An 18,092-nucleotide genomic window follows, 5' to 3' on the forward strand; every position below is an offset into this window, starting at 1 on the left:
GCACTGGAATAGGTTTATGATACTTTTCACACAAACAATACATAAAAAAACAAACACAAAAAACAAAGGAAACATTTTTAATCTTACTGTACTGTACCTTGAAAAGTACAGTAGTACAGTACAACAGCTGGCATCCAGGGGCTGGCATCGAGTGAACAGGCAAGAAGAGTTACTGACTGGAGGAGGGAGGGGAGGTGGGAGATGCTAGAGCTGAAGGATCGTCAGCAACAGGAGACGGAGGGCGAGCTGCGATGTCACTCACGCCTGACATGGATGGCCCACACATTTGCATCTTGGAAAGTTTGCAACTTGAAAGTTCGTATGTAGGGGACTTACCGTAATTCCTGAGCTTAGAAAGGAGGGTAACGTCAGCCCCATTGTACAGCGAGGAAGCAGAGGCTTGGCAAGGGGAGTAGCGGTCTGAATTTACACATCTTGAAAACCTAAGCGTCCAGCATTGGAACCAAGCCCTCACCAGTCCGTGCCCTTCCCACTATGGGGCACGAGGTTGCAGTCTGGGAGCCAAGCAGGTGTGAAGCACAGGGTCCCCTCACTTGTCACCCCAGCCAGCCTGTTGTGTCCCTGAGCCCCGGCCGAGGCACAAGGCACCCGCAGTGCCTCCTGCTGCCACCTGTGAGCATACGGCGCCCTCCGTCTGCAGCACCCTGTCCCCTTCCCTCACCTCTAGCCTGCAAACCCTACCCCATCCTTCAAAACCCTTCCTAGCACTACTTCCGCTGCGAGCTCTCCTGAGTCCTCCAAGTGCTTGACCCTTATATGTTTCCTGACGCCCATCGTAACGTGTCTGGGCTTCTCTTACAGACTCACCCAACGTGCCTTGTTGGTGTCATTACTTATGTTAGGGTCTTAGCTCCCCTGTAGGGTCCGTAGTCAAGCGATGTTTGATGTTTGATTCTCCCCACACGGTACACATCAGATGCTTGAAGATTTCATTTCTCTCTTCCATTCCCTTCCCTGAGCTATTATGCTTTTCGCTTACCAGCAGGAATCATCGGTGTTCCAGTGTTAGAAAAAGACAGCTTCCGAAGTGACAGGCGACTTTACAGATAAGGAACCCGAGGCACAGAGGGGTCAAGTCAGTTCCCCAAGGTCACCAGCTGATAGTTGGAGAGCCAGGCAACCGGGCTCCCAAGTCTGAGACCTAACCACCATGCTCCTTTGCCCCTCCCCGTGGCACTTCCTGTGGGGTGCAGGGCGTGTGTCTGTTTGGCACCCCTGCTCCTATGCAAGTGGGTAATCCCCTGTCTGCCTCCCCCTGGAATTTACATTCTGAGTTTTCACATCTTTGGGTTCCTGACCCTTTGCCCACCACCCTGTGCCTGGCACTAAATGGGGTCTCCGTAAATGTGGCTTGGATCCTGTCGAGGGTGTCCTTGGCCGTTGGCTTCCCAACCTGGGCTGGGGACTCCGGTTATGGGACTCGTTGTCCTGGGGCAGCGTGGTCTGTGTCGTGACCCAGGACCCACTCCCGTGACAAGCCTTAGTGAGTCTCTGGCTGCAGGTCCACAGGGAGATCAGGCTCCTGGGGCCACCAAAACAGCCCCCCTCCACCAGACGCCCACCCACACCCCATTCACCATGCTCTGGCTGCTATGCTGTGGACCCTCAGGAGAGAGGGGAGCGGGGTCCTCTCCTCGGCTGGGCCTTCCCTGTCCCCGTTCCCAGCAAGGTGTGTGCTGCCGTCCTGTTGACTCATCCTCTCCCCACCCTGGTCCCTCGTTCCAGGGTCCGTCAAGGCCAATACGGTCGCTCAGCACAGCTCAGCTCATGCAGCCCTTGGGGGGCCTCCAGGCATCCGTCATCTCCAACATCGTGCTGATGAAGGGCCAGGCCAAGGTGAGCAAGGACTGTGGCCGACAGAAGTTACTGGTCGACACGGGTTCCTGAGGAGCTGTCATGTCACGAGAAGGGTGGAGAGAGGGGCTGGTGATTCTGGCTCAGAACATGAGTGTTCGGATGCTCTCATGCCGGCACAGGGAGGGGCAGTCAGGGTTGTTCTGCACTGTGCGGGTCACAGGAAGACAAATGTTGCCCAGTTTTTCCCTGGCGTAGTACTTTCCAGAAGTTAGTTTTACCTGATGATTGAATTCAAAACATCATCATAGTCAGTTCAGGCTGCTATAGCAAAAATACCATAGACTGGACGGCTTAAACAGCAGGTATTTATCTCTCACGGTTCTGGAGGCTGGGGGTCCAAGTTGAAGGTGCCGGCAGATGCCACATATGTTGAGGACTCCTCTCCTGATTCACGGATGCCTCATTCTCTCTGTGTCCACACATGGTGGAAGGAGCAAGGGAGTTCTCTGGGGTCTCTTTTACGAGAGCACTAATCCCATTCATGAGGGATCCACCATTTTTCCTTTGTTTTTTTGGACCAAGGCAGTATTTTTCTTTAGAATAAATATATTTTGTAAACAAAGCAAGTACATATATAAACAAATTAGCCTTTATTTTCTTTTGTTTTTGCCTTTATTTTATTTTACTTATTTTTTTATTGAAGTATAGTTGATGTACAATATTATATAAGTTTCAGGTGTACAACATAGTGACTCACAATTTTGAAAGGTTATATTCCATTTATAGTTATTGTAAAATATTGGCTATATTCCCTGTGCTGTACAATATTTCCTTGTAGCTTATTTATTTTATACATAGTAGTTTGTACCTCTTCATCTTCTATCCCTACCTGCCCCTGCCCGCTTCAGGAGTACTCCCCCTTTATGGCCTAGTTACTTCCCAAAGGCTCCCCCTAACATATTAATTTGGGATAGGGGCATAAACATTCAGTCCGTGTGTCTTCCCCAAATTCAGATATTCAGACAGATTTTTGCCCCACAATTGAGAAATATCTAAAGGGGGACACAAAAGCAGTGGTAATTGTGGGACATCCCAAATGCTCCTTGGCATTGCTTCCAGAACATGCCATCCCATACATGGAGTTGACGTGGGCACTGAAGAACTTCTGAAATAGACATGGCAGCTGCTGCAAAGTTCTCAGGCCAGCCAAGGGAACCGAGATGCTTAAATGATGGAAGGGTAGGTTTCTACCCACCTCATATGATTTTGGTGTGTGGTGTGAGGGAAGATCTGTTCACCGATATGGTCTTCCTGCAGGAGGGCCCCATATGTCTAGAGTCCTTCCCTCCACCCCCATCCATCCTGTCTCCTGGGAGCTCAGCAGAGATAAATGAGGAGAAACAAGTGGGAAGTACTGAGATGATTGTTCCTCTAATCACAAGGGGGTCACTCTCGCCAGTGCTGATTTTCTCCAGACAGCCCCTCTTTCTGATTTCTAAATCACAATGCTTGTCCCCCCTTGAATTTAGGTCGAAGCATTTTTAACACGGTTGACTTTTAGACGGTTTGCAATGCTCAAAAGGAGGCAGAATGGAAAAAAGCACCAACACCTGTGCAAAGATGATCAACAGGGGTGTCAGTCATCTCGGTGTGCATAGACTGTACAGTCAGTAAATAGATTTCGTGGGCAGATGTGTCACTGGGTGGATTGAACTGCCCTCAATGGACAGCCCTAAGGTGTTTGGTGTCGGAAGCCTGGAGTACAGAGCAGGGGCGATGGGTTAGAAATACGGTGGGTCTCCCACTGTCCTCCTGATACACCTCCACACCGAAGACCTCATCATTAACGGATAAGTAGAAGGAGGAAGAAGCAGAGCTAGAAGGTTCCACCAGTGCCTGAGGTAGCCAAAAACAATAAAACCAGCGACCAAAACCCAGGTATTGTGCTAAGGGCTTTGAAAGGATCATTCCTTTAATTCTCACAAAACCCTATTGTTATCTCCTGTTAGTAGGTGAGGAGACTGGGGATCTGGGACTTACAGGACTGGCCCAAGGTCACTTGGTTAGTGAGCAGTTGACTCAAGACTTTCTGAGCCCTGGATCTTGTTCTTAACCACTACAGCATCCGGCCTCACCAGGGTGGGTGAAAGTTTGGGTCTAGAGCAATTATTTCAGCCAGGAAGAAGTTGGGAGCGCATACAGGGAGCCCGGAAGCTGCCCTACCTCTCATTTTCCTAGCCCCATGCTACTCCTGGACACCGTTGCTCTTTCCCATCCTGGAACACCCACGCCTTCACCAGAAGCTCATACCAGCGCTTTGTCCACACAGCTTTCCTGCCTGTCCCCTGCTCGCCAGGCTCCCTTAGGGTCTTGAAGGTGGCTGCCTGGCCTGCCGCCTCTGTAATGCTGGGGCGGTGCACACACTCGTCTCCGAGCAGCTGCTGACCTCGGAGAAACTGCCCAGGAGCAGTGATGCTGTTACTTGGCAGCCATCGCTTGGAGGGGTCTTCCTGGGAGCCAAGTTGCTTGCTGCTTACTGGCACGCTTGCAAGCTGAATCCAAAGGCCGGGCCTCCAGCTGGCTTTCGTGCCTTCTGTCTATAACATATGTTTCCCGAGCACCTGCGTCCAGAGAGCAGACACTGACAAATAAGGTGCGTTCCCCACCTCCGGGGAGCTCACAGTCTCCGGAGGAATCCATTGCGACCCAAGCTAAGCCTGCTTGAGAAGAAGGGTGCTCTCAGTCATCAACCGAATAAAGCAGGCTGTGTGTGCCCCTCCTTCGCTGCTCTCTGGGTCTGCCTAGGTGGTTGTCCTGACTCACTGCAGGTCTACAGGCCAAGCTGGACCCGCCCGCCTTTCTCTTCCTGCCGTCTGTCGACCTCACGCCTTTCTCTTGCTTCCCCGGCCTCTGGCCTCCTCTCTGCTGCCACCTGGCAGCTCCTGGCCTCATGGCACTGCAGGGGCAGGAGGGAGAGCACAGGACTGTAGTAGTAAATTCCTTGAGAAGGGGAGGGGTGGGAGGTAGAACAGAAGGGGAGTGAACAGCTTTTGGTAGGAGAAGAGATGCTTCCTCCATTGTCAGCTGCTGCTTTTATGATTACTGGTGTTGGTGTGTTAGTTGTGGCTGCTGGATGTCTTAGTTAATATTCAAACACAGCGCTATGAGTTTGGCGATGTCAGCATCATTTTCCAAGGGGGTAAAGTGAAGCTCAGAGACAGGAAGTGATCTGCCCAGAATTGCTAGTCAGAGGGGCAGAGCCAGGGTACTTGCTAGTCTCCATTCAGACGCCCCCTGTGTGGGGAGCATCAGACTCGTGAGAAAGCCCCAGACACGACACAGCCCAGCGTGGCCTTGAACTTACCACTTTTCCCATTCCTCTGTTAGGTCCTGAGACCTCTAAGACCAAGGGCACCCCGCTCCTCCCCGAGTCCTCTGTTCAGGGCTGGGGCAGGGCCTCAGGACAAGGCAGCCCAGTGAATGGCATGGAACATTCCGAAATCTGACCTTCTCCTCTTCTTTCCCAGGGCCTGGGCTTCAGCATCGTCGGAGGAAAGGACAGCATTTATGGCCCCATTGGAATTTACGTTAAAACCATCTTTGCGGGGGGAGCCGCGGCCGCCGATGGAAGGCTACAGGAAGGTAGATTTCCCGGCCTTCACTAGGTGATGTTGGTGGAGTCAAAAGCAGAATCACTAGGCTACCAGTAGAAGCTACTGGGAAAGTGAAATGTGTCTTGAGCCTTCAGAATCCAGCTTGCGTGGATTCGGGGGTCTGCGGGCCCCGATGGCTCCGTCAGGCCTGGCACATTGGCTGGGTGTGTTTGCACACTCAGTCTCGGTCCTGTTACTGGCCTGGGGCAGAAGAGCCCTTCCATCCCTCTTGCGCGTTTGCTTGTCAAGGCCCCTCTGCGTTGCTGGCAGCCATGGACATCCCCTTTCTTTCGTTTTCTCTGCCCTCCTCTGCCCACAGGCACGGGGAACCAGGCCCAGGGCTTCCAGTGAGTCCTCTGTGAGCCTGCCCCGTGCTGGCCTCTAGGAATACAGAGGATTATCAGACAGGTTCCCTCTCCTGAGGAGCTCAGGATCCGCCCAGCTGCCGCCCCTCCCCTTCTGCCCACCCTACTCCCATCCACTACCTCCCTCCACCTTTTTCATCTCTTCCAGGGAGGGAAGCCCCTGGCCATCCTGAGAGGAAGGGACCCAGCTGAGGTGTCCTCTGAGTGCCCCTCCCTGTCCCCTTGTCCTGGAGGGGTGGGTTTTCTCCCCACCCCCAATCCTATCCCACAGTCACGTGTAGGCTTGGCCCCAGGAGATCTCCAGGTTCTAACTGGGAGGCAAAATTCCGGGCCCGGTAGTCAGGGAGCAGAGGGAAGATGCTGCAGGCCTGACCCTGGGCTACACGTGGATCTTTAAAGAGAAGTGATTTCACAACCTTCTTACCTTCTCTGTCAGGCCAGTTTCTGTAAACTCTGCTGCGAGCCAAACCACCTTTAATAACCTAACTTGTTCAGGGCAGGGTTGACCAGCCACAGCCCGCAGGCCACAGCTGGCCCACTGCCTATTTCTATAAGGCTCACGAACGAAGAAGAGTTTTCATGTCTCTTAAACGGCTGAAAAAACGTCAAAAGAAGTTTGGATTCTTTTGTGAAAATTAAATTCAAATTTCAGCCTCCTTAGAAAAGCTTTATTGGTACACCGCCATGCTCGCTCACTGACCTCTCGTCTGTGGTTGCTTTTGTGCAGTGTTGAGTAGTTTCGACAGAGAGCATGTGGCCTGCGAAGCTTAAAATATTTACTATCTGGCTCTTTATAGAGAAAGTTTGCCAACTCTAACATTATGCGTATGGATTTTATTGTAGGGGCAGTGGGGAGCATTTGAAGCTTTTTATAATTTGGGAGGGACCAGCTAGGACCAGGGTTTTTAGTTGATTCAGGAAGCCGAGTGTAAGATGAAGTGGGCTGGCTAGACACCAGAAGCAGTAAAACCAGTTCAGAGGCTATTGTAAGAGCCAGGCTCCAGCTCTTAAGGGTCTGCCCTGAGGCTGTAACCCTGGGAGGAGAAAGATGCTGATGGGGGAAACAAGGGCTTCTGTGGAGGTGGCAAATGAGACCAGAGAACACGTGAAGGCGTCTGATCTTAGTAAACTAGAGAACGATGATGAATTATATGTAACAGGAGGTGGAGGAAGGGTAGCAAAAGAAGGCAAACGAGGGTATTTAGGTTTGAGCCGCAGAGCGGAGTGAGGTCTCCAGGTGAGCACTAGGTGGCGCTGTCCAGCAGGCGAATGAAAATTTGGGTTCCAGTTCAGGAAGGGAATAAGGGTTGAATGTAGATTTTTAGGGTCATTTGGAAAGTAGCTGAAGTTATAGAGTGGATGCAGGAAGCAGGGAAGAGAGGAGAGAGAAGAGGGCCGAGGCAAGGCTTGAGGGGGAGAGCTAAATCAAGAGGCATGCAGAGGAGTCATTGAGAGAAAGGAAGGAAAGTGGGATCAGAATCTTGAGATGGGCTGGTCTGCTTCCTTATCTTCTGTACTTTTCTGTGTTTGACTGAAAGGTGGAGGAGGAATTGAAGTGGCCAGAAGAGAGAAGCCTGCCCAAGCCAAGCTTCATTCTTTTTCTTTCTGGGTATTTGTCTCGCTTAGTTAATAGTGATCGTAAGAATTCGGTGAAAAGGACGCTCAGCTAGTCGGCAGTCCTTGATTCTAGCCTCAAATAATTGACCAAATTGCCTTTTGTAACTTCTTTCAAAAGTGAAGTTTTAGAATACGCCCTTGAATTCCCCAGGAGATATGTCAGTTGCAACAAAAGTTTGGTGTCAAGATCAAGGCTAGGAATGTTTTATTTGTATTCCCTTTGCAAACAAATGATTGTGTAAGATTTATAAGGCAAAACCGAGGCTATTCACCTTCCACCAGATATGGCCAAATAAGGCTAAGGACTCTCTGGAGGGCCCAGAGTATGTGGCCCCCTTGGGATGGACATTCTAATAATCTGAAGACAAGTTCAGCCTCTTGTGTCATAAAGAATGGACGTTTCTGAAGTGTGTTCTTTGTAGATCCTGCCTTCAGCAAGTACTTAGTTATATTTTGATTATTTTTAATTTGTCAGTTGTCACACCTCAACTTGGAATCTCATAAGGACAAGGGCCGAGCCTTTTATTTTTCTTGTCTAGTTTTAGCAACATAACAGATGAAGCTGGTCTGAATATGCTTCCCACCCCTTTATTGTCATAGACACAAGTTGGCTAAAACAGCACATCGGAACTCTAAAGAAAGAAATGGAAACACCCAGCTTCTAGGAAACAAAGAAACCACTTTAAATCTAAGCGTGACATTCCCAGGAGTTGATGACATGATAGCACAGGGAGCTGCTTACTGCGTCTAAGGCCCAGGGGCTGGGATTCGATGCCCACACAGGGGCAGGAGAGGTGGTCTTGGGCCCTGGGAACCTCTGAGAACCTGTAGAAAGCCTTCATACTAAAGAGCTGCCCTCATGAAAGGCCAGCAAGCCCAGGGAAGCAACAAGGAAACGTAATTTTGTCCTTGGCCCTTGGGTGGGGAAAAGACATCTCACTCGAGAAAATGAAGAGGCAAACCCGTGTCAGGGTGAGTGTGCAACCTCAGCCGTCAGCCCTTGCAGCTCAGGACCCCCAAGCTGAGGAGCTAACGTTACTACTGGGCCTGAACCAGTCCTGAGACCTCGGGGTGCCTGCTGGAAATAAAGGAAAAAAATAAAAGTAGCCACGTGAGGGGTGTGGGAATTCCACAGAAAAACAAGCTCCCCTTAAAAATGAGTTGAGGGCTTCCCTGGTGGCGCAGTGGTTGAGAGTCCGCCTGCCGATGCAGGGGACGCGGGTTCGCGCCCCTGTCCGCAAGGATCCCACATGCCGCGGAGCGGCTGGGCCCGTGAGCCATGGCCGCTGAGCCTGCGCGGCCGGAGCCTGTGCTCCGCCACGGGAGAGGCCACAGCAGTGAGAGGCCCGCGTACCGCAATTAAAAAAAGAGTTGAAAATAAAGATTACAATTGTTCAGCCAGAAAAAGGAATGAAATCCTGCCATTTGGGACAACATGGATGGACCTTGAAGGCATTATACTGAGTGAAATAAGTCAGAAGAGAAAGACAAACACGGTACAATCACACTTACATATGGAATCTAACAAAACAGAAGACCTAACTCACAGCTATAGAGAACAGATGGGTGGTTGCCAGAATTGGGGGGGAGGGTGAATTGGGCGAAGGCGGTCAAAAGGTATAAATGTCCAGTTATCAAATAAATAAATCTTGGGTGACTCTAGTTAGTAATACTGTATTGTGTGTTTGAAAGTTGCTAAGAGAGTAGAGCTTTTCTTTTTTTTAAATTTTGTTGAAGTGTAGTTGATTTCCAGCGTTGTGCTAATTTCTGCTGTACAGAAAAGTGACTCAGTTCTACACATATATATTCTTTTTCATATTCTTTTCCATTCTCGTTTATCACAGGATATTGAATATAGTTCCCTGTGCGATACAGGAGGACCTTGCTGTTTATCCATCCTATACATACTAGTTTGCATCGGCTAATCCAAAGTTCCCAATCCACTTGGGCAACCACAAGTCTGTTAAAAGAGTAGCTCTTGAAAGTTCTCATCACAAGGAAAAAAAACTTGTAACCAGGTGTGGTGACTAATATTAACTAGACTTATTGTGGTGATCATTTCTCAACATATAAGATCTTTAAAAAGATAAGAGAAGGAATAGAAAAACAATAAGGAAACAACAGAACACAATGAAAAAATAGATGGATGTGAAAAAAATAACTTTTAGAAATTAAAAAAAAGCAAAGTCATTGAAAGAAAAAAGAAAAACCTCAACGGATGGGTTAAACAGTAGATAAATGCAGCTGTAAGGAGAATTTGTGATCTGGAAATTATCCAGTAGGCCACATAGAACAATAGAGAAGCAAAAGAGGAGCTCTAGAGAAACATGCAGAATAGGTTGAGATGGTCCAAAATAATCTAATGGGAATTCTAGAAAGAAAGAATAGAGTGAAAGAGGGAAAGCGATAGGCGATGAGATCGTGGTTAAGAATTTTCCAGAATTATCCGGAATTTTCCAGAATTATGCAAACTTCAGTATGAGGTAGCACCCTAATACATCTTAGTGAAGCTTCAGACTATCAAAGACAAAAAATGTATATATATTAAAAACAACCAGAGAAAAATGATGGATTCTCTACCGTGGGACCATAATTAAGTGACAGCAGATTCACCCAATAGCACGCAGGCCAGAAACCCGTGTAAAAAATAAGGTTTGCATCTGAATTTCCCAGCACAGTGTTGAATACAGAGACAGTGCTCTTTGTTTATGTACTGAATAGATGGAATGAATGGGAGAAAGTGGTTTTCCATCCCCATAAAAATGGATACAGAAAAAATTCTTCTCTTAGGTATAGGAGGAAAAAGCTCTAAGTCCTAACTTTTTACCATATGAACTTTGGACTTCTCTGAGCTCACTTTCCTCTTCTGTAACTTGGGACCTACACTGCATTCTGGAAACATCACATCCAACCCACATTTACTGGGCACTGTGGAGGCCTCACCCAGAATTGGCCCTGGGGATGACAGCATCTGATGTAACAAGGCCCCTTCCCCAGGGAGAGCCTTTCACAGTTCATCGATGACCACCGGGGTGACAAGGGCTGTGAGAGTGGTAGGTTCTGGGTGCCACGAGGGTGCAAAGTCAGCAGAGACCAAGAGGTTAAGAGGTGGTAGGTGAAGAAGGTAGGAGATGTACATTTTAGTTCAGACGATGGCACGGAAGCAAGCATGGAACTGCACAGACCACTGTGGGAAAGGCAGGTGTGCGGCATCAGGAAATGGTCCAGGGGAGCGAATGGCATGAGGGGCTGAGAGGCAGGAGAGAAAGAGGTGAAACCCAGAGGTGGGCAGGGAGCCGATTGGGCCAGGCCTTGTGTGCCTGGCTAAGGACCCTGGATCTCACCCTGGAAAGTAAGCAGTGCCAGAGAAGGCCCGGCACTGCTGCCTTGCCCACCTCCCAGGGGGCGAGCCCTGAATGAGGAGATGTTCTCTGTGATGCTTTGTACATCTCACAGAAACTGGATGGGGGGTGGGGGCACTAGAGTTTAAGGGATAACGCCTCCTGATTGGGCAAAACTCTTCTCAGCTACAATTTCTCCCTCTCCCAACAGGTGATGAAATTCTGGAACTCAACGGGGAATCGATGGCTGGACTCACACATCAGGATGCTTTGCAGAAGTTCAAGGTGACCATTTATTATCAATATATGGCCAAACTCTGGGGCCTTCAGACAAAGGAATCAAGCTCCCGGCATCACCCTCCTTCCTTCAAACCTACAAATTCCAAATGTGGGCTCCTTTACGTGGGGCACCGTGCTGACACTCATCTAGGCACATTGTTCAAAAAAGGCCTTACTCTGAAAATAATAGTGTAATCAGGACTGTTGTCGGGGGCTGCGTCAACTATTTGAGGTTTATAGAATGGTTTTATTTTATTTTATTTTATTTTATTGGAGTATAATTGCTTCACCATGTTGTGTTAGTTTCTGCTGTACAATGAAGTGAATCAGCTATATGTATACATCTATCCCCTCCCTCTTGGACCTCCCTCCCACCTCCCCCCCATCCCACCCATCTAGGTCATCACAGAGCACCGAGCTGAGCTCCCTGTGCTGTATAGCAGGTTCCCACTAGCTATCTGTTTTACACATGGTAGTGTACATATGTCAATCCTAATCTCCTAATTCATCTCCCCCTCCCCTTCCCCGCTCGTGTCCGCATGTCCGTTCTCTATGTCTGCATCTCTATTCCTGCCCTACAGATAGGTTCGTCGGTATCATTTTTCTAGCTTCCACATATATGTGTTAATGTACGAAATTTGTTTTTCTCTTTCTGACTTACTTCACTCTGTATGACAGACTCTAGGTCCATCCACATCTCTACAAATGACCCAGTTTTGTTCCTTTTCATGGCTGAGTAACATTCCACTGTATGTATGTACCACATCATTATCCATTCCTCTGTCGTTGGACATTTAGGTTGTTTCCATGTCCTGGCTATTCTAAATAGTGCTGCATTGAACACTGGGGTACACATGTCCTTTTGAATTATGGTTTTCTCAGGGTGTAACGTTCTATGTATTTATATTACAATCTTTAAAGTTTCGAAGACAGTCACTGAAAGATATTTTTTGAGTCTCCATCTAGTTAGTTCACTTCAAGACTCCATCTCTTTGGCATATATATGTATATACTTCGTATATAAGATGTCATATCCGTATCCAGACATACTAATATATGTCATGTATATGTATACACACATTGCTGTATCTCACACACACACACACACACCCGCATGTGGCCACATTTCTTTAAAAAACATTCTACTATTGTTCCCCACAAAGACCCGGGCTCTTGCCCTTGCCCCGAGCTGCTGCTGGAAGCCATGGCCCTCTCTCTTTCCTTCCAGCAAGCCAAAAAGGGGCTCCTCGCCCTCACGGTGAGGACCCGCCTGACGGCCCCCCACTCCCTGAGCAGCCGCCTGTCCCCCCCACTGTGCCGCTCCCTGAGCTCCAGCACCTGTGTCACCAAGGACTGCAACTCCTTCATCCTGGAAAGCCCTGAAGCGCCCGCCAGCAGCGCCAAGCCCAACTACAGGATCCTGGTGGAGGTGTCCCTGAAGAAAGGTAGGCTGGCCTCCTGGGGGCCCCGCTGTCCTCCTCCGCCCTCTGCCTGGGCCTCCCTCCACTGAGCTATCTCCCAGACTTTCTTTGGCTGGAAACAGGCCCGGACATTGTCCTTTAGCAGATTTTATGGCTGTTGTTTAGCCCCAAGGTCTAGGGCTCTGTTTGTTAACAGAAGCCCGGGACACACCATCCGAATTCAGTCAACATGTCCCAGTGCAGTGGATAAAATAAAACAGAAGGAAGCAAACACAAATCACACACACACACACACACACACACACACACACACGACCAGGAGTTGTAGCTCCCCAGCTAATCTGCTAAGAGACCTTGGGCAGGTCACTTGCCCTCTCTGGGACTCTTATTTTCTCACTTGTGCCAGAAAATTGAGATCCTCTCAAGCTCAGACATTTGGGGATCAGCATCTAGTCCCTTCACACACACACCCCCGCCAAGGGTGGATGCTAACTGCAGGGCCCCCCCTGCCAGATTACAGCTAGGCTGAGACCTGGAGAATTAAGAGGAGGCAGCTCCCGCAAAGGGACCAGCTCAGCTTGTAGGGACAGAGGGAAAGCCAGTGTGGCTGCAGTGAGGTGGGTAGCCTGAGAAGTGGTGTTGGAGCACCTGGCGGAGGCAAAGAGAGAGACCCTGTGGGGCTTTTCTGCTAGATTCTCTTCTAATTGCAATTGGGAGTCCTTGAGGGATTTCTAAGCACAGGCATAATCAGCTTATGCTTTAAAAGAAACATCTCCTAGGCATCTCTGTAGAGAATGGCCTATAATGTGACAAAAATGGAGGCTTGGGAACCGGTTGCAGCCGTTGGATCAGAGAGGATGAGAACGGTAGGTGAAGACGGGTGGGTGGCTTTGAGATCTGTTGTAGAAGAAGAATGAGGAATGAAGAGGGTAGACGGCAGGCAGCCTGAGGACTCAGACATCCCTGAGCCCCCAAGCCTGGCATGAATACTAGGCACAGGTCAGTACGTGCTGGCACACGCCAGCAGCTGTGTCCAGGACTCGCGGTGTGAGTTCACTGAGCAGGCGCAGGACATGGGGAAGACACGGCTCTCTTCCTTCCCCTGGTGGGCTCCGTGGTCCCTGGCCTTGGGGTGGTGTTTCCTCTGATCACTGGCATCAGAAATACCATAGGCAGGGTTTTTGTTGGATTGCCGTATGTATATGACACAGCTTCTTAATCTCTACCCCCAGAGATTTCTCTTCCACAGTATTAGAAGAGAGGCCCAGGGATCTATAACTTTTATATAAGTACCCCAGGCAATTCTGATGCCTTCAGGGCTTAAGAACTCTCACTCTGGTCAGGAAACCTGATCTCGGCAAAGGGCTCTGACCTTTGTTTGTGGGCCATATCACAGCCAAAATTCTTCATCCATCAAACAGGGTTGCTAACAGTTGCCCATGGCAACCCTCCTGGGACATTGGGAGGACCAGCATCCGAGGTGAAAATACCCACAACCGTGCTTTGTAAACCACAGGTGCCAGGAGCAAACCACAAGAAGGTCTTTCTCCTACTCCCTGGCCACTCCATCTGGTCCTTCTTACCGGCTACCCCTCATTCTCCAGTCCTTTTGATGCTGGCCAGCCCCCGGCCCTCCTCTCCCACACACCCTGGGGGACCCATCCAGCCCCATGGTGCTAACACCACCACCTCCACGTTGATACTTTCAAACTTCCACCCAGCCTTCTCTGCTGGGCTCCAGATTCATCTACCCAACTATCTGCTCCCCATGCCTCCTTGGCTACTTCATAGGCATCTCAGGAGTGACTGGGGCAAAACTGCACACCTGGTCGCCATCCTCATGATTCCGGCCCTCCATAGGCGTCCTGTTTTGGTAAACCGAATCATCACCCACCCAGTTATTCAAGCCCAAAAGTCTCAGAGTTCTTCAAGCTAAAAAAATCTCTACGAGTTATCTTCATTTTAATTTATGAACTCCCCATATTGGATCCATCAGCAAGTCTGTCTTCAAGATGCGTTCTGTGTATAACCATCTCTCTCCCATTTCACTAGCGGTAAAGTCCAAGTCACCACTGCTGGGTGAAGAGTAGCCTCCTAACTGATCTCCTTGTTCCCATTCTTGCTTGACCCTTCATAGCTCGCTCTTTTCCCAGCAGCCGGTCATATTGGGGAAAATAGAAATTAGCCCATGTCACTTCCTGCTCGTAAGTTTCCTATGGCATTCCTTCTCAGTGGAGAATAGCGTCCTTTCACTGACACATCCTTGTTGACAAGGTTCCATTTAAGCTGGCCCTTGCCTCCCTGTCCTGAATCCTCTCATACCACTCTCCCCGTGATGGGCTACGTTCCGGCCACACTGGCCTCCTTTTTGGTCCTGCAGCATGGCCTGCTTCCTTTCACCTTGGGCCTTTGCATTAGCTGTTACCTCTTTTGGGAATGATCTGCCCCCATCCCTGGTTCCTTCCTGTCATTCGTATTTTAGCCTAAATGTTGCCCTCTCTGAGCCCTGAAGAGGTCATCCTCTTGTGTTCTAGTGCATTCCCTATTAATTCTCTGCCTAACACTTATCACCCCCCTGACAACTTCCTCCCTCCTTCCTTCTTTCCCTCCCTCCCTCCTTCCTTCCCTTTCTCCCTCCCTTTTCCTTTTGTTCCTTCCTTCCTTCCTCCCTCCCTCCTGCTCTCTCTCCCTTCCTTCTTTCCTTCCCTTTCCTTACTTGACCTTAGCATCCTCATCTGCCTTGGTCACTAGTTGCTGACCCTAGAGCAGTGCCTACTCACAGTGATGTTCCATAAGCATGGGTGGAATGAATGCATTAATGGACAGGAGACACCAACTAACCCAGGACAGGTTTGGCACCTAATAGACGAGTGCAGCCCTGGGAAAGCTCAGTCACCAGTCCCCCACCCCCATCCCGTTCTGCCTTCCAGAGGCCGGCGTGGGGCTGGGAATCGGCCTGTGCAGCGTCCCCTATTTCCAGTGCATCTCTGGCATCTTCATTCACACGCTCTCTCCGGGATCCGTGGCGCATCTGGACGGACGACTCCGGTATGTCCTGATTTCTGTTTTTGAAAAGACCCCTGATTTACAAAGGAGGGAAGGAATTCCTTAGCGCATCAGGAGACTGACTGGGAGATGAGATATTTAGAATGATCCAGGGATAGCTCAGAGCCTTTGTCCTCAAAGTGTGGTCCCTGGACCAGCAGCATTGAAATCACTTGGGAGTTCCTTAGAAATGCAGAATCCCAGGGCCCTTCCCAACCCACTGAATCAGAACCTGCATCTTAACTAGATCCCCGGGAATTTGTATGCACGTTGCAGTGTAAGAGGCATTGTCTCAGAGAATATCAGTCCGAAACAGAAAACATGAAGTTAAACATACTTTAATTCAGATGTAAATAATACAGACTGTAGAGTGACATAAACAGGAGCTTCAAGGAGGTTTACCTGTGGAGTCAGTCTGTATGGAAAAAGCAGCTTACTCAGCAAATCAGTAGTATTAACTCCACTTCTTGGTAGCATAAACAGAATATTTTCGGGCATTCCACGTGTATCTTTTTCCGAATAACTTCTAAGAGAAGTAAAAATCGAAATTTTATTTTCAACAAGGGATCTGAGTTTGGTAATTACATTTTATTCCAGTTTACCTTGTTACAGTATTTTATACTCAGTCCAACACTCATGTGCGGTATAGCTTCTCTCCTATAGCGTAAGAAGATACATGCTATATATTTATGTGTATCCCAGATCGTATATCTTCATGTATATCTTCTCTACGGGGCTTAGGTTTTGCTGAATCAGGGGAGTTTTGCCGTATGTTAAGATGTTTTCCTATCATTGTAGTATCGGGGCTGGCTAAAAAGTTCGTTGGGGTTTTTCCATAAGATGTTATGGAAAAACCCGAACGAACTTTTGGGCCAAGCCCATATACGCGAGCCCTGCTTAGGGTGGTATCTTGATGGAGCTTCTGAATTAGAGGTGGGCCTGCTGCTGTCATGGGCACGAGGGTGACAGCTGATTTGCTGAGCTGCTGTGCTGTTACCTGGGACCGAGTGGCTCAGTCAGAGTGATGGCCTTAGTCCTAATATCTTTAGACAGAGTCTTCCCTCCTGGACCTGCAGCTGGGTAGGGACTGTTTTGGAAGCTTCCACTTTCCTTGGCATCAGGTGCTGTGTGGTCTTCAGTTACCTCAGTGAAAATGTGTACTTTCTTAGCAAGAAGGAGAAAGGGAACTAACTCAGAGACAGAAATGTAGAAGGAAGGGGCAGCCAACCGCAGCAGGAGGAAGTGTGAAATCAGCCACAGGGGACCTGAGTTCCAATCCTGGCCCTGCTGATAACCAGCTAGGGCAGAGGAGGGCAAATGGGGGCCCACCAGCTGTTGTTTTTGTTAAATAAAGTTTTATTGAAACAAAGCCATGCTCCTTCACTTACATATTGTCTAAGGCTGCTATTTTTAGGCTGTGACATCAGAGTTGCAGCGTTGCCACAGAGACGGCACGGCCTGCAAAACCTAAAATATTTACTATCTGGCACTTTCCAGAAAAAGTCTTTTAATCCCTAAGTGACGTCTTCTTGAGGAGATAATGTCACCCTCTCTGCCTCATTTTCCCCACGTATGAAGCAAGAGGATTGGATTGTACAAAATCCTCTGTGTATCGATGCAACCTTATTTTTTCTACCTCATTTTTTCCCCCATTTCCCGCCTTACAAGAATGAACTCCACTGCCTTCCCTCTTTATTTCTTTTTGCAAGAACCTTGGCTGCCCCCCCATCCAGTTATTTCTTCTTTACCTTTTAGCACGTCCCATCTGCTCTTCCTGTTAACCATTCTGCATATGGGAACACTGAAGCCCCAAGAGAGATGTGAGCAGTTCAATTGTGGTTAATTGATTAATCCATTACATTGGTTAAACGACGCCCTCCATCTTGATCGAGCTTAAGTTAAATGGAAAGGGCAGAAAAAAGTCACAAACTTCCGTGAATGTTGCCCCACACTCGGTATGCATTGTCTCCCACTTTGTGGTCATGCATGAAGGGCGTGTGCGATATGTCGCTTTGGTCGGCCCTGTACTGAGTTTCAGTCGGGAGGCGAAGGAGGTCTCCTTATTGCTGTGAATTTGAGGTCTCATCACACAGCCCAGGCAGGACTGTGACCTCGGGGAAGCACACGTCCTGCTGATGAGTTTGCTGATGGCTTCCTGTTGATGCCTCTGCAGGTGTGGCGATGAACTTGTGGAAATCAACGACTCCCCCGTGCACTGCATGACGCTCAACGAAGTCTACGCCATCCTGAGTCACTGTAACCCGGGTCCAGTCCCCATCATGGTTAGCCGACATCCGGACCCACAGGTGACACCCTGCTGGGCATCCTCTTCTTCCCAGACCCACTCTCTCAGGACTCAAATGAACCAAGTGTCTGTTGTAACAAGCGTCTGCAGAGAGGTCCTCTGACAAACTCCTAGATGCAGAGGCGATTGGCGTTAGCTCAGGGAAGATCTTGCAGCTGGGTTACAAGCTCTAGGGCAGGAAAATATAGACCCAGGGTTCCTGCCAGTAGATAGAAGAGATTCACTCATGCATGCATTCAGTGGGTCCT

At 49.1% G+C, this 18,092-nt stretch overlaps 1 protein-coding gene across 4 annotated transcripts in view; it reads left to right on the forward strand.

The window, feature by feature from the left end:
• The window catches only part of IL16 (interleukin 16), a 116,630-nt gene that overhangs the window by 76,527 nt on the left and 22,011 nt on the right, over nucleotides 1–18,092 (forward strand). For all 4 annotated transcript variants that reach the window (XM_033402963.2, XM_049705733.1, XM_012536221.3 and 1 more), the window contains exons 5-10: nucleotides 1,747–1,857; nucleotides 5,346–5,460; nucleotides 11,006–11,079; nucleotides 12,302–12,518; nucleotides 15,425–15,542; nucleotides 17,713–17,845. In XM_033402963.2, coding sequence (XP_033258854.1) covers nucleotides 1,747–1,857; nucleotides 5,346–5,460; nucleotides 11,006–11,079; nucleotides 12,302–12,518; nucleotides 15,425–15,542; nucleotides 17,713–17,845 — 768 coding nt within the window. The remainder of the gene's footprint in view (nucleotides 1–1,746; nucleotides 1,858–5,345; nucleotides 5,461–11,005; nucleotides 11,080–12,301; nucleotides 12,519–15,424; nucleotides 15,543–17,712; nucleotides 17,846–18,092) is intronic.

Source organism: Orcinus orca, chromosome 2, assembly GCF_937001465.1.
Source record: "Orcinus orca chromosome 2, mOrcOrc1.1, whole genome shotgun sequence".
NCBI classification, from domain to species: domain Eukaryota; kingdom Metazoa; phylum Chordata; class Mammalia; order Artiodactyla; family Delphinidae; genus Orcinus; species Orcinus orca.